This window comes from Elephas maximus, chromosome 5 (assembly GCF_024166365.1).
Source record: "Elephas maximus indicus isolate mEleMax1 chromosome 5, mEleMax1 primary haplotype, whole genome shotgun sequence".
Classification (NCBI taxonomy): Eukaryota; Metazoa; Chordata; class Mammalia; order Proboscidea; family Elephantidae; genus Elephas; species Elephas maximus.
The window spans coordinates 111,347,077-111,363,937 of NC_064823.1; the positions used below are offsets into that span (position 1 = coordinate 111,347,077).

The window sequence follows — 16,861 nt, forward strand, 5'->3', positions numbered from 1 at the left end:
TCTAATTAATGAATACCTTTCTCCCTCCTTCCCTCCCTTCCCACTCTTGTAACCATCAAAGAATATTTTCTTCTCGATTTAAACTATTTCTCAAGTTCTTATAATAGTGGTCTTATGCAATATTTGCCCTCTTGCAACTGACTAATTTCACTCAGCATAATGCCTTCCAGGTTCCTCCATGTTATGAAATGTTTTACAGATTCATCACTGGTCTTTATGGATGCGTAGTGTTCCATTGTGTGAATATACCGTAATTTCTTTACCCGTTCATCTGTTGATGGGCACCTTGGTTGCTTCCATCTTTTTGCTATTATAAACAGTCCTGCAGTGAAATGGGTTTGCGTATATCTGTTTGTGTAAAGGCTCTTATTTCTCTAGGCTATATTCCAAGGAGTGGGATTGCTGGATCATATGGTAGTTATATTTCTAGGTTTTTAAGGAAGCACCAAATTGATGTCCAAAGTGGTTGGACCATTTTACATTGCCACCAGCAGTGTATAAGTGTTCCAGTCTCTCAACAACCTCTCCAACATTTACTATTTTGTGATTTTTGGATTAATGCCAGTCTTGTTGGAGTGAGATGGAATCTCATTGTAGTTTTGATTTGGATTTCTCTAATGGCTAATGATCATGAGCATTTCTTCAAGTATCTATTACGTACCTGAATATTTTCTTTAGTGAAGTGTTGGTTCATATCTTCTGCGATTTTTTAATTGGGATATTTGCTTTTTTCTAGTTGAGTTTTTGCAGTATCATGTAGATTTTAGAGATCAGGCGCTGATCGGAAATGTCATAGCTAAAAACTTTTTCCCAGTCTGTACGTAATCTTTTTACTCTTTTGGTGAAGTCTTTGGATGAGCATAGATATTTCATTTTTAGGAGCTCCCAGTTATCTGGTTTATCTTCTGCGTTGTTAGTAATGTTTTGTATATTGTTTATGCCATGTATTATCCTGATTTTTTCTTCTGTGATCTTTATTGTTTTAGATTTTATATTTTAGTGTTTGATCCATTTTGAGTTTGTTTTTGTGCATGGTGTGAGTTATGAGTCTTGTTTCATTTTTTTGCAGATGGATATCCAGTTATACATGCATCACTTGTTAAAAAGATTGTCTTTTCCACATTTAACTGACTTTGGACCTTGGTCAAATATCAGCTGCTCATATGTGGGTGGATTTATGTCTGGATTCTCAATTCTGTTCCATTGGTCTGTGTATCTGTTCTTGTACCAGTACTAGGCTGTTTTGACTACTGTGGCAGTATAATAGGTTTTCAAATCAGGTAGAGTAAGGCCTCCCACTTTGTTCTTCTTTTTCAGTAATGCTTTACTTATCTGGGGCCTCTTTCCCTTCCATATAAAGTTGGTGATTTGCTTCTCCATGTCATTAAAAAATGCCATTGGAATTTGGATTGGAATTTCATTGTATGTATTATAGATGGCTTTTGGTAGGATGGACATTTTTGCAATGTTGAGTCTTCCTATCCATGAGCAAGGTATGTTTTTCCACTTACGTAACGTGTCTCTCTTGGTTTCTTGCTGTAGTGTCTTCTAGTTTTCTTTGTATAAGCCTTTTACATCTCTAAAACCCAGTGCCGTCTCTGGTAAGATTTATTCCTAAGTATTTTATCTTCTTGGGGGCTACTGTAAATGATACTGATTTGGTGATTTCCTCCTCAATGTTCTTTTTGTTGGTGTAGAGGAATACAGCTGATGTTTGTATGTTTATCTTGTATCTTAATACTCTGCTAAATTCTCTTAGTTTCAATAGATTTCTTCAGGATTCTTTAGGGTTTTCTGTGTATAAGATCATGTCATCTGCAAATAGAGATACTTTTACTTCTTCCTTGCCAGTCTGGCCTTTATTTCTTTACCTAGCTTAATTGCTCTGGCCAGGACCTCCAGCACAATGTTGAATAAGAGTGGTGATAAAGGGCATCCTTGTCTGGTTTTTTATCTCGGGGAGTGCTTTCAGACTCTGTCCCTTTAGGATGATGTTGACTGTTGGGTTTGTATAAATGCCCTTTATTATGTTGAGGAATTTTCCTTCTATTTCTATTTTGCTGAGAGTTTTTATTACGAATGGGCATTGAACTTTGTCAAATGCCTTTTCTGCATCAATTGATAAAATTATGTGATTCTTTTGTTTTATTTATATGGTGGATTACGTTAATTATTTTTCTAATGTTGAACCATCCCTGCATACCTGGTATGAATCCCGCTTGGTCATGGTGAATTATTTTTTTGATATGTTGTTGAATTCTATTGGCTAGAATTTTGTTGAGGATTTTTGTATCTAAGTTCATGAGGGATATAGGTCTGCAATTTTCTTTTTTTATGGTGTCTTTACCTGGTTTTGGTATCAGGGATATGGTGGCTTCGTAGAATGAGTTTGGTAGTATTCCGTCCTTTTCTATGCTCTGAAATACCTTTAGTAGTAGTGGTGTTAACTCTTCTCTGAAAGTTTGGTAGAACTCTGCAGTGAAGCTGTCTGGATCAGGGCTTTTTCTTTTTGGGAGTATTTTGATTACCTTTTCAACCTCTTCATTTGTTATGGGTCTATTTAGTTGTTCTATCTCTGTTTGTGTTAGTTTAGGTAGGTAGTGTGTTTCTAGGAATTCATCCATTTCTTCTAGGCTTTCAGATTTGTTAGAGTACAAGTTTTCATAGTAATCTGATATGATTCTTTTAATTTCAGTCGGGTCTATTGTAATATTGCCCATCTCATTTCTTATTCGGGTTATTTGCTTCTACTACTGTTTTTCTTTTGTCAGCTTGGCAAGTGGTTTATCAATTTTGTTAATTTTTTCAAAGAACCAGCTTTTGGTCTTGTTAATTCTTTCAGTTGTTTTCTGTTTTCTATTTCTTTTATTTCATTTAATTCTGCTCAAGTTTTTATTATTTGCTTTCTTATGGTACCTGAGGGTTTCTTTTGTTGGTCTCTTTCTGTTTGTTCAAGTTGTAGGGATAATTCTTTGATTTTGGCCCTTTTTTCTTTTTGTATGTGTGCATTTATTCATATAAATTGACCTCTGAGCACTGCTTTCGCTGTGTCCCAAAGGTTCTGATAAGAAATGTTTTCATTCTCATTGGATTCTCTCAATTTCTTTATGCCATCCTTAATGTTTTCTGTAACACAGACTTTTTTGAGCAGGGTATTGTTCAGTTTAGAAGTGTTTGGTTTCTTTTGCCTGCTTTTTCTGTTACTGATTTCCACTTTTATGGTGTTATGGCCTGAGAAGATGGTTTGTAATATTTCAGTGTTCTGGATTCTGCTAAGGCTTGCTTTATGACCTAATATGTGGTCTATTCTAGAGAATGTTGCATGTGCAATAGAAAAGAAAGTATACTTGGCTGCTTTTGGGTGGAGTTTTCTGTACATGTCTGTAAGGTCAAGTTGGTTGATTGTGGCATTGAGATCTTCTGTGTCTAATCCTGATATTAGTGATTTTCTTTAGTATTTCTTGTAGTTTTGGTTTGGTTTTTAGAAATTCCCTGAGCTTCTGTTTTTCTGGAGATGTCCTAATTTCACCTTCATATTTGAGAGACAGTTTTGCTGGATATATGATTCTTAGCTGGCAATTGTTTTCCTTCAGTGCTTTGTGTAAGCCATCCCATTGTCTTTTTGCCTGCATGGTTTCTGTCTAGTAGCCTGAGCTCATTCTTTTTTTTTAAAATAATTTTTATTGTGCTTTAAGTGAAAGTTTATAAATCAAGTCAGTCTGTCACATATAAACTTATATACACCTTACTACATATTCCCATTTACTCTCCCCCTAATGAGTCAGCCCGCTCCCTCCTTCCAGTCTCTCCTTTCATGACTGTTTTGCCAGTTTCTAACCCTCTCTACCCTCCCATCTCCCCTCCAGACAGGAGATGCCAACACAGTCTCAAGTGTCTACCTGATACAAGTACTGAGCTTGTTCTTATTGACTCTCCTTTGTATCCCTAGCTGCTCTTAAAATTCTCTCTTTAACTTTGGTTTTGGCAAGTTTGATTATGTCTTGGTGACTTTCTTTTACAATCTACCTTATGTGGAGTTCGATGAGCATTTTGGATAGATATCTTCTCATCTTTCACGATATCAGGGAAGTTTTCTGTGAACAAATCAACAATTCTCTCTATATTTTCTGTTATCCCTCTGCGTTCTGGTACTCCAGTCACTTGTAGGTTATTTCTGTTGATAGAGTCACACATGATTCTTAAGATTTCTTTATTTTTTTAAATTCTTCTATCTGATTTTTCAAGTATATTGGTGCCAAGTGCTTTATCTTCAAGTTCACCAATTCTGCCTTCCACTTGCTCAGTTCTGCTCCTGTGACTTTCTATTCAGTTGTCTAATTCTATAATTTTATTATTAATCTTTTGAGTTTCTAATTGCTATCTGTCTATGGATTCTTCCAGGTTATTAAATTTTTCATTATGTTCCGGAATAACCTTTTTAATTTCTTCACTTGCTGTATCTGTGTGATCCTTGGCTTGTTCTGCATATTGCCTGATCACCTTCCTGATGTCTTGAAGTGTTCTGTATATTTATCTTTGTATTCTGCATCTGGTAGTTACATGAAGGGACTTTCATCTAAAAGATTCCTTGATGCTTTGTTTTGAGAGCTTGTTGAAGCGATCATGGTCTGTTTCTTTATGGGAGTTGATGGTGACTGTTGACTCTGAGCCATCTATAAGTTATTGTACTAGTTTATTTTATATTTGCTTAGTGTATCTTAGCTTCTTGCTTTGTTTTGTTTTGATATGCCCAAACAGGTTGCTTGAATGAGCTAGCTTGATTATTTTCACCCTTGGAACTCCGACGTCCTGTTCTCAGATGGTGTTATCAGGTATATCGAGTCTAGGAGTCCATTCACTTTTCCTGTATGAATTCAGCCCAGGTGTCCAGGTAGCTGATCATCAAGCATGTGGTACAGGCTATGTCCTACAGTCTTAGAGGGGCAGGAGTGGTTGGTGTAGGTACCTGTATCTGGTTGCAGCAGTGGGTCATACTCTGAACAAGGCAGGGGCCTGAGAATTGTCCCCCAAGTGTCTCGGAGGAAAGCGCATCCCTCCTCCCTGTAACGTACAGGTGGGTGGTGGGTGGGTTCTGCAGATGGACCGTAGGCACCCCACATTTTTGACTCTAAGGACTGGGAGGTACCAGTTATCCTTGGACCCTTGTCACAGGTGGCTGGGTGACCTGAGTGGAGCTACCCGTTCTGAGGCCCCTGATGTGGGTAGGTGAGGACGCTTTTTAATAGGCAAAGCAGTGTCAAACATCAAACACCCACCTCTCCACCGCACGACTGAAACAGTTGTAGTCTGCCATCAAGGGCCTATTCTCCTGAAATAGGCCCACACAGGTCCATGCAAGGGGAAAAGGTACTCAGTGTCCTCTGGCCGTTTGTGCCTGGACAGGAGCCGCTTCTGTACTGAGCTCCCCTAGCTAGTGGAGCTTGCATATTATCTTTTCCTCCAATGGTGAATTTATTCCTTTTCCAAGGCCAGGAGCCTGGCTCTAGGTGCTCAACAGAGCCTGTCTCAGCCCAGGGAAATCAATAGCCACTGAAGCTGGCTTGGTGGTACGGGGAGGGGGCGATAAAATGTACGCAAGTACTTAGCTTTTGCTGAGAGCGCCGTTCTTCTCTGGTTCTGGAGGTGTGAGTAGGCTGTGTGGCTGGCTGCTTCTCCCTGAGGAAGCTGCTGCCGAATGCTACTACCAGCCCACCGCAGCCGCTCCTGGGAATGGGGCCTGAGGGCTCCCAGCAATTCAGGTCTGGTAACTCCTCTCTGCTTCTGAACCATCTCTTCCTTCCCCTGCTGGTCAGTCATTTTTCTGACTTTGCCTTTGATGTTCAGGGCTCCTAGCTTGTCATAAACATAATCGTTTCACTTGTTTTTTCGGGTCTTCGTCGTAAGAGTGCTCGCCGCAAGCGTCTGTCTATTCCGCCCTCTTAGCCCTGTCTCTCTAAATTTTAAGTCCTTAATATGATGCATCTGCTCTCCAAAAGAATGTTGATATTTTTGAATACTTTTATTCTTATACTGAAAATAAATGTCTTTTGCTTTCCATAAGTTCTGTGAATAACTAGTAATGACATTCATATTGTGCATGGGTTTTCAAATTACTAGTTCTTTATATATTGTTTTCTCTTCAGTGTTGCCCTGGAAATTGTCCTCCTTGTGATCAAAACTGTGGGCGGACTTTAGGATGTAGAAACCATAAGTGTCCATCTGTCTGCCACAGAGGTAAAATTTTATGTTTGCGTTTACATAGTGCTTTATAGTTGATAGAGTGCTTTCACATTTGTTACCTTACTTGATTCTTCTTAATGATGTTGAGGAGAAGGTAAGGCAGTGACCATTATCTTTATTTTATGAACAAGGAGACTGAAGCTGAGGAGAGTTCAATGATTTACTCAGGGAAATATTTAGTAAAGTAGTAGAACCAAGAATTGATCCCAGATATTGTTCATGTAAATGTTTTGTACTTTCTCAAACACTGTTGTTTCTTCACTCCCAACTTTTCCCACACAGCTTTTTAATTAATTAAGACATTCATAGTTTTTTTAGTTTTATTCTGAATTTTAGACATCTATGTGGAATTAAATCTAGTAAGGGATTGGATATATCCTAAGGCAGTGGTTCTCAAACTGTTTTGTCTGAGGACCCCTTTACATTTTTTGAGACCTTAAAAAGCTTTCATTCGTCTGGGTTTTATCTGTTGATATTAATTATATTAGAAATTGAAAATGTAATAAGGTGTATTTATTAATTTATTTAGAACTAGTAATCATAAGCCTATTACATCTTAACACAACATTTTTTGTGAAAAATAATTATACTTTTTGAACTTAATAAAATTAGTGAGAAGAGTGGTATATTTTTTGTGGAAGTCTTTAATGTCTAGCTTAATTGAAGATAGCTAGATTCACATACCTGCTTCTGCATATATTGTGCAGTAATATATTACTTGTCTTGTAGCCTCTAGAAACCTACTCTTTGCATGTGAGAGAGTAACATCTTAGTATTGTACTGTTATGAAAATAATTTTGACCTTGCAGACTTCCTAGGGATCCCCAGACCACACTTGGAGAATTGTGTCCTAGGTTATTACTAGACATTTAAAAATTAAATGAGTTACCTTTATCCATTTGGAGTATTTCATGCTGCTTAAATGGGCAGAACACTAATGTTGATTGGACATAAAATCTATTAAGAAAAATCCTACAGAATGTATGCAATTATCATTTTTTGATTTGAAGAAGAAAAAGGCAGTGAGACTGTTGACCCGAGTTCACATAACTATTTGCAGGGTCAACCCAAAGTTTATGATATTTCTATTATGCCACATATCCTCCACATTAGGAAAAGTGTCAGATTCTCTTATCCCTGTAGAGATTTACTACGGATGTCTTATTCGGAATCGACTCGAGGGCACTGGGTTTTTTTTGGGGGGTCTTATTTGAATTATGATGTTTAGAACTGGTGTTGAGGTATGTTCTCACTGTCACTAAATGGATTTTATTTCTGCACTGTTAGGGTTCTCTGTAGCTAACCCTGCTTGCTGTACCAGTTCTGTCAAAGCAGTCCAGTGAGGCTAAAGTCATGCATCTTTGATGCCGTATGTGTGATGAATATTGAATCCTACTCTACATTCCAACTATGTCCTGTAAAAATCTCAGCTTCCCTTCTTGGTTGGTCCAGACCCTGCTGCTCCACGCAGGCTTTTCACATCCTCATTCATCATCGGCTAAGTCAACTAGGTCAATGGGTACTGGCCCCTTTTCTGTTTTTTATCCCATAATCTGTTGGAATGACTCACAAATTTCAGGGAAAGGACCATCTTTAATATAGTAGGTGGAAAAAAGGATATGAACACATAGGACGAGGTCAGGGAATGGTATTGGTGCAGAGCTTCCATTTACCCATACTTTCCTGGAGAGTAGGTGTTTGTTCTCACTACTCAGGAAGCCGCACTGGATCTCCTTCTTCCAAGGCCTCACCACCTGACCATGATAGATTACATCGTGCCTCCCGGAGCTTAGTCAGCATCTGGCTCAGGTGGTCTCTCTTGGTGTCGTCAGCCCCCCAGTACTCATTGATTGGGTTCAGGTGTGGTTCAGCTGTCAGGAACCAGGACCAAAGGCCTAACTGTTAACTGTAAGGTGGTTCCACACCTCACAGGTTCCTGTCAGTCATATTATATCATTGACCCATTGAGTTTAAGTTGAATTAAAATTCTAAAGTCAGTCATTCACTAAGTATTTTTTTTTTTTAGTACCTGTTACATACGTGCAGGTGCTGGGATTAAATGAGTGAACAAAATTGACAAAGTCCCTGCAGTTGTGGAAATTATTTTTAGAATAAAGGACATCAGGTAGTGACAGGTATAAAAAGAAAAGTAAGATTGTGATGATAGGAATGGTATATATTATTTTGTATATCATGATTGGGATGGATTCCTTGAAAAGATAATATTTCAGAGGACATCTGAAGAAAGTAAGGGATCAAGCTGTGTGGAAATGGGGGTTGGGGTAGCGTTCCAGGCAAGAAAGCAGTGATTGCAAAGGCCCTGAGACAGGAACATGCTTGACACTTGAAAGAACAGTAGTGAGGCCAGTGTGATGGAAGTAGAGCGCCTAAGGGGACAAGTGGTAGGAGATGAGGTCAAAGACATAGTGCGATAAAGAATTGCTGGGGAAAGGAGAGATGTAGCCTTTAGACCATTGTTGGAGCACTGGTGGCACAGTGGTTAAGAGCTCGGCTGCTAACCCAAAAGGTTGGCAGTTTGAATCCACTAGCCACTCCTTGGAAATCCTATGGGGCAGTTCTACCCTGCTCTGTAGGGTCACTATGAATCAGAATCAACTCGATGGTAGTGGGTTTGTGTTTTTGTTTAGACCATTGTTAAAACACTGGCTTCTACTTTCAGTAGGAAACCTGACTAGTTTTGTCACCATTAAAGAAATTAGATCAGTAGTTTAAAATCTTCCCACCAAGAAAACACAAGACCTAATTGATTTTTACAAATGATTTCTAACAAACATTTAAGGAATATGTAATTTCAGTCTCTATAAACTACTTAAAAGTATATATAAAAAAGGGAACACACCCCAAGTCATTGTATCATTTGATGAAAAAGAGAAAATTACAAATCAACCTAACCCATGAGCATCTTGTAAAATACTAAAGTTTTATCTCCTCAAACCCAGCTATCCAATACTACAGTAGTAACTATCCATAGTCTTAATTTATCATGACCAAATTGGGTTTATTCCAATAATGTAAGGCTGATTTGAGGTGGTTATTTTTATCTGTTGTTGAGTTTGCCCCTGACTCATAGAAACTCCACACACAATGGAATAAAATGCTGCATGGTCCTGCACCATCTCTATGATCAGTTGCCACTTAGACCATCGTGATCCATTGGCTGATTTTTGGAAACACATCACTATGCCTTTTTTCCTAGTCTGTTGTAGTCTGGAAGCTCTGCTGAAACCTGTTCAACAACATAGCAGCATGCAAGCCTCCACTGACAGGTGGGTGGTGGCTGCATATGAGGTGCATCGGTCAGGAATCGAATCTGGGTTTTCCGAACGGGAGGCAAGAGTGCTACCACTTGAAGCATCACTGCCCTATGGTTGAACCTTAGAAAGTATAATAATGTAATTCACCACATTAAAAAAAAAAAACAAGGGAGAAATGAGATCATCTTAGTAAATGTCAGAAAAAAGATAAAATCAACATCCATGTATGATGTAAACTGAACTAGAAATAGGAGGGAGCACCCTGAACCTGATGAAGAATATCTGAAAAAGACCAAAGCAGACATACTTAGTGGAGAAGTTGAAAACATTTCCCCTTCATATTATTTTGAAGCCAATCCCATAAATGTTTTAGCTTTCATGTTTAAAAAATAGACTCTTAACAAAAACCATAAGAACAGAGATACATCATTTTCAAACCTGAGATAATTAACTTATTTCTCAATGTCAGCATACCTGGTGTTCAAATTTCCAGTTGTCTTATAAATGTTATAAGTTTTACTTCAGTTTGTATGACTCAAGAACCTAATAAGATTAACATGTTGCTATTTTTTGGTTTTTTTAAATTGGTTGATGTCTCTAAAAGTCTCTTATTTTATGATTTTCCTTCTTCGTCTCCTTTTTTTCTTCTTGTGGCTTCTATTTACTAAAGAAACTGGATCATTTATTTTTTTATACAATTTTGTTGTTGAGAACATACTTAACAAAACACCAATTTAACAGTTTCTACATGTTCCATTTAGCGACGTTGATTATACATTCTTTGAGTTGTGCAACCATTCTCACCCTCCATTTCTGTGTTGTTCCTCCTCAATTTACATAAATTCAGTGCCCCCTGAGCTTCCTGTCTAATCTTTTGAGTTGCCGTTCTCGATTTGGTCTCATCTAGGTAGTTCTTAAGAGAGTGTAATGCTCAAGGCAGACTTTTTTTTACTAGGAAAGCTAAACTGTTGTTTAGTTTTAAGAGGTCTTCGGGGGGTATTTTTGGTTTAAGGTTTAAAGATTATCTCAGGGCAGTAGTTTCAGGGGTTCATCTAACTTTCATGGCTCCAGGAAGTCTGGAGTCCATGAGAATTTGAAATTCTGTTCTGCATTTTCTCCCTTTTGATCAGGATTCTTCCATGGAATCTTTGATCAAAATGGTCAGTAGTGGTAGCTGGGCACCATCCAGTTCTTCTGGTCTCATGGCAAAGGAGGCAGTTGGTTAGCAGCCTGAGCTCTTAACTACTGCATCACCAGGGCTCCATGTAGTTTTACAGAGTTGGGATATTTCAGATTGCAACTGTGTGGTATTTTTTAATGTGTTCTTCTGTTCTTTATATTTTCTATAAATTGTTAATTGGATCCAGAGGCTTAATCAGATTTAGTTTCAATTTTTTGGCAGGGTGTTTATTTTTTAAAAAGAAGCTTGTTAGCCCACAACCCCCGCCCCCCAAGACAAAGAAGCTCATTAGGCCTTAACAAAATTTTCCTTGATGAAAAGTACGTGGAAGATCCTGTTGAGCAACTCTTATCATTTGTTGAATCCAGTTACGTAAGATGCACGGAACCGTCATTATTTCATACCATTGTCCATCATTTTAGACACCTTTATAATCAAAATTATACTGTAACTCATAGGAAGAGGATACTAATTGCACGTTTGTACTGTGACTATCTGAAATTTTGATTTATAGTTCTTAAGAGAACTGTAAAGGCCATCAAGGTCATCATTGTTCACAGTTCTGGAATTACTGCGATAATACTCATTCTGGTTATTGTCCCGCTGGCCATCTCTGTATGCTGCTTTTTCATTTTGAAAATATTACTGCTGAGTTTATTTAATATCCATTGTATAGGTATCTGTAACATTCTGTTTATCAGTGGGAAGACTTCGGAGAAATTATCCTCAAGATTTAATTAAAAAAAGTGATGCTATATAGAATCGACTCGATGGCACTGGGCACTGGTTATAGTAAAGAATGGCAAAAAGGTTATATTTGATAAAGTTCCTCTTTGAATTGCTGAAAACGAATGAAAAATTATCAGCATGGAAATTGATATGTGATGCTGAATGAGAACCAATTTAAATGTCACTGTTAACTTTAAAAAAAAGTAACATATAGTCATTCTTTTAGAAAGATCAAAATAAAATTTAATCGTTGTGTCGTAATGATTTGGCTTGCATTACTATCAAGATAATAGTAGGTTAAAAAAAAAAAGACAATACTAAGTTATGCTTATCAAAACACTAAAGTGTATTATTTGGTAATTTGTACAATAAATGCTTCCTTTCCTTGTGTTTTTTACTCTTGTTTTCTGTTTTTATTACTTTAACCAAACTTCTTAATTTATAATTGTTTTGTGGAACTATTTTGAGTTTTCAGAGGCATTAAACCAGGCTATTTTTCATCATTAATATGAGTTCCTTATCAGGCTAACTCTTACTGAATATTTTGCTGAGTTCTGACCACCTAGGTAGCAGTCTAAGATATTCAGTTGTTAAATGAGGAGTCTCATTCCCTTTTTATTATTTCGTTTCTATTGAGGTGCCTTATTGGGAAAACTAGAGTGGGAAGAACGCCCTTACGATGGTGTAAAAGCCTCTTGAGGTGAACTTTATAGCTTATTTCTGTGTTTTAAAAGGTTTCTTTGTTTTTAATTTCTACCAGTCCAAAACACAAGAGAGTATACAGCTGAAACCCAAATAATTTTTCCTTTTGAAATGCTTAAAAGAAATATTTGAAATCTTAGCCTCAAATAAATGTTTACAATTAGTCTTTCAAAAAGTGTGAGTCATGGAAAATTGACTATGCTTGTTAATAACCAATGTCACATCATGAGGGAGAAGTTAATTCTTATTGGAGAATTATCTAAGAATAGTATACTTGAATACAAATATATATAAGCTGAAAAGATTATTGTTACCATTAGATTTTCAAAAGACTTAACTCCATTTCTGCTTTGGTAGTTTTGAAAGAGCAATATGTCTTAAATTTGTTCTTTAGAACAGAAGTTTTAGCAAGTTTAAATTTAAAACCTTTGATTGAAGTACAGTGTACATAAAGGTGTATAAACCATAAGTTGATGAATTTTCAGAAACCGTACATAACTCTGTAACCAGAACCCAGATCAAGAAACAGTACTACTGGCATTTCTGAGGCCCTCCTTGTTCTTTGTAACCATCATCGTGATTTCTAACAATATAGTTTTTCCTTTTTGTGTAAACAGAATCACATAGGAGGTACACTTTGTGTCTGGCTTCTTTTACTCAGTGCCATGCACATGAGATTCATTCATGTTGTTGTGGTGTTTTCATTCTCATTGCAGAATATTCCATTGTGCTAATATACTAAACTGATTTATCCGTTCTACTGTTGATGGGCATTTGAGCATTTAAGGAAATTTCTTTTTAAGCCTTGACTTTTTTTTTTTTCAGGCAGTTGCTATCCCTGCCCAGAAACTGTAGATGTTAAGTGCAATTGTGGTATTACAAAAGTGACAGTACCCTGTGGGCGAGAACGTACCACAAGACCACCCAAGTGCAAAGAGCTATGCAGGTTAGTATGAGCTTTGAACATACTAACAGATTACAAATTTAAATTCATGCTGATTTTTAGTAATGTTAGTATTTTCATTTAATTTTGCTCTTTAGTGTTTAAAAATATTCACAGTATGCTCGTGCTGTATGGAATCAGAAGATTATATAAGTAGATAATTGCACTTTAGATGTAATTGTTCAGTGATCAAAAGTAATTTACAAAATTGTACTTTATGATTTAGTCGACCACCAACTTGCCATCACACAAGTCAAGAAAAACATCGCTGTCACTTTGGCTCTTGTCCTCCATGTCATCAGCCTTGCCAAAAAGTTTTGGAGAAATGTGGTCACTTGTGTCCTGCTTCATGTCATGATCAAGCATTAATAAAGCAAACTGGCAGGGTAAGGGAACAATATTATTAAAGAGATAGTGTATTGCTTTAAAAACCCGTGGGTCATATATCGTGCTTTAGTCATTCCATAAGCAATGATTAGACATTTCTGGTTATTGAGCTCTGTGTTAGGACCTGGGTTACAAGGTAAATAAGACTTGGTCTTTTGTCTCAAGAAGCTCACAATGTAGAGAAGGAAAGAAACCAACAAACAAATGTTCGCAAATACAGTGTGATAGGCTCTTTATAATCATGATATCGATGAATTTGGCAATCTTTTTTCATATATTGGGGTTTAAGGTTATAGATGAGGTATCTCCTAATTTCTCCAAAGATTCATCCACCAATTCAGCAAGTATTTATTGAGCCCTTCCTATGCGTCAAACATTCTTCTAGCTTTTGGGGAGACCACAGTGAACAAAAGAATGGTAGCGGTTAGAATTTACAGTTCTGATTCTCATTCTCCTTTTAGCTTATGAGGGGTGAATGATGCTACACTCCCTTTGTTCTACCATTTGAAAGCTGGAGTCTGCCTCAGTTTTTAATATCAAGATGTGTGTGGAGGGAACACATTGATAGAATATGATGGAATAAAATATTTCAGTAACCGCTATGTTGCTTACTTGAAAAAATTTCAGTCTGCTTCAGTGGAGGATACATGGTACTGTTTCTTAAATTCTTATAATGGCCATATGATTTAATCCGTGTGATTTAAGATTGTTACGTGTTTAATTTGTAGTACCAGCCTACAGGCCCTTGGGAGCAGCCTTCTGAGCCAGCGTTTATTCAGACTGCATTACCTTGCCCTCCATGTCAGGTTCCTATTCCTATGTAAGTACTAGTATTTTAACTTTTTTTTTACATAGTCCAAAGTGTATCTTAGCTACCCCCTTCCCTTTTTCTTAGTTGAGGTCATTGTTATTTCAGGGATAACCTATCAACTACTCTCCCTGTTTTCAGCCTCATTCTCTTCCAAATACAGTGAAACCCATGAAAGCTAGAACTTGATGGGACTGCCTTGTTTTTCTGGATCTTGAAAGCTTTCCACTTTTGACAGGGTGCAGTCTTTACCACTTTTCTGTCACTCATTTTAGTGGAAAATATTTGAATTTTCCTTCTCTGACAGGTTTCCACCTTACACAGGTCCCAGTTTTTGCAAGTTTTACTCTGTATTTACCATACTGCATAAAAACTCTCCTTTAGAGGTTTTTTTGTCTTTTCGTCCAGCTGGAGTTTAATGCCCTTCCTCTTAGCTTCCAGAGCAACTTGTGCTTACAATTAAAATAATAATCCAAGAGTTGATCATTGGTTTGTTTTTCTGACTGATTCCCATGTTAGTCTATAAGCTTCTTGAGGATAGAAGAAAGCCAAGTTTAGATAAGGCAAACCTGGAAGAGAATGTTTCAGGGAAACATTGAAAATGAAAGGCTTCTTGGATGGGCCAGGGAATGACTAGGACTGACCTGTAAGGATAAAAGGCTGAGCTGAACCTAGGATAATAGGGGATCCTGGAATGGTTCATACTTTAGCAGAGGTTATGGAATATAGGAAGAAAGGAAGCACAGTGCTGGGAGTCAATGTAAAATTAGGAAAGGGGATGTTATCTATAACTAAGGTTCCAAATGGGATATTGATATTTCTTACGTGTTGATCATTTGAAAAGAGAATTCTTGTTTTCTTTGCTTCAAAAGTTACAGATTTCCTAAAAGCTCTTAATTTTTTTTTCTCCTGCAACTCTCCTCCAAGCTTAAATAGCATGTATGTTTTTATATATAGCTTGTGCATTCAAGTTGGGAGGCAAAGGATTGTTGGGCATTATATCTATGAATGGGGTGATTTTAGTCTGTAGATTTAGTGGAGAGGGGCTGTAGTGGTTAGCACAGAGATCCTTTAAGGAAGATATACATGTATTAGAGACTGAGAACTTGTGGTATGGGCGTGATGGACCAAGTTAATTATCGCATGTCTTACTAAGCTTGAATTATTAGTGATTTTTAGTTCCTTACATTTTTCATTTAAGAGAAACTGAAGAAGAGACATGGATGTTGTGATTCATAGGCACTAAATAATACATACTATAATCAGTTACCCTTGAATTTCTTATTCTGTCTTATAGTAAGATTGTATTTAGGATATATGTCTGTCATATTTAATTCAATACAATTAATTTGCTTGAAATTTTAGGTTGATTACGTATTTTTGTGAAAATAGAGTAGATTGCCTAGCATTATCAAGCCGTATTTACTAGAGGTTTTTAAATTGAATTAAAAAGCGTTTCCTTTGCCTTTGACTAGATGTGCTGTTGGAAGTTGTTTGCGTGTGCATATTAAAACATTTATGTTTGGGAGTATGGATCTACCATTCGATGCTATGCGTCCCAATAACTTCTACCGTGAATTATTCACTTGCCTTCTTTAGTTCTCAGTTTGGTGTAAAGTAAAGAGGTTGAGGATAGCTGCAAAGTTGTCAGTACCTCCGAATGGAGTAAATACTTCTGAAAATTAGGGAGTAAGTACCTCTGAGAATTCACTCCTCTGTTAAAGCAATGAAAAAAGTTGGCAGAAATGATCAGAATCAACTTTTCCAGAACTCTGAAGTTTCACCAGAGACTTGCAGCAATCTGGGAAGCATTTTTTTTTTTTTAAAAAGAAAAACAGCTGAACCTTGGTAAGAATAGCAAGCTTTGTGACATTTTAACTCTTTTGTTTCCAGCTCCTTCTCACCAGCTTTGTGATAGACTTGAAAACTAAGTCATGGTGAAAAACCAGCAGCCTAGTAGCCACTAGAGGGGGCAGAATAGCTTTGGAACACTTTCAGAGCCTTATTTCCAGAGAATTATTTGACCTGGCTTGTGGTTCCATGGAAGACCTCACTTGCAAGACTGTCTTTATTTGACCTGACCTGGAACTCACCAAGTATCAAAAGCCTCGGTGGCGTTTGTTGAAAAACAGAGGAAATTGTTTTGACTTTGTGGCTAATTAGTGCAGTTGGGGCAAATAACAGGCTAACCCAAAAGCTTAAATGGAAACATGGGGGCATCAGATGTCCATAGGGATTTTGAAAAGCACCAACGTGTTCTTGGGAATCTGGAAGGCTACATGCACGCGTAAGTCTCTGCATATGTCCAGGGCTGTGTGCATATTCAGGAAAGACTTGAGACTCAACAGTGGAATTTTCATTCACCTATACGCTAATGACAAACAGTGGATTAGTATAGCAGAAGTCAGTAAATTCATTTTGGTCCAAGGTCAGTATGAAGAGATAATCAATGGGAGTGAGTTCCCCAGGCTTGTAAGAAAATCTTAGCTGACCGCTAAGCTAACTGAGCAGAAAATTTGGTGACCACATATGACGTAGAATACAGACTTTACAGAAATAGGTCAGAAAAGTCATTGAACAAACAACAACAAACCCTG

At 37.3% G+C, this 16,861-nt stretch overlaps 1 protein-coding gene across 4 annotated transcripts in view; it reads left to right on the forward strand.

Moving 5' to 3' along the window:
• The window catches only part of NFXL1 (nuclear transcription factor, X-box binding like 1), a 77,082-nt gene that overhangs the window by 22,488 nt on the left and 37,733 nt on the right, over positions 1-16,861 (forward strand). For all 4 annotated transcript variants that reach the window (XM_049886294.1, XM_049886293.1, XM_049886292.1 and 1 more), the window contains exons 12-15: positions 6,144-6,234; positions 12,952-13,072; positions 13,296-13,455; positions 14,185-14,276. In XM_049886294.1, the coding sequence (XP_049742251.1) occupies positions 6,144-6,234; positions 12,952-13,072; positions 13,296-13,455; positions 14,185-14,276 (464 nt within the window). The remainder of the gene's footprint in view (positions 1-6,143; positions 6,235-12,951; positions 13,073-13,295; positions 13,456-14,184; positions 14,277-16,861) is intronic.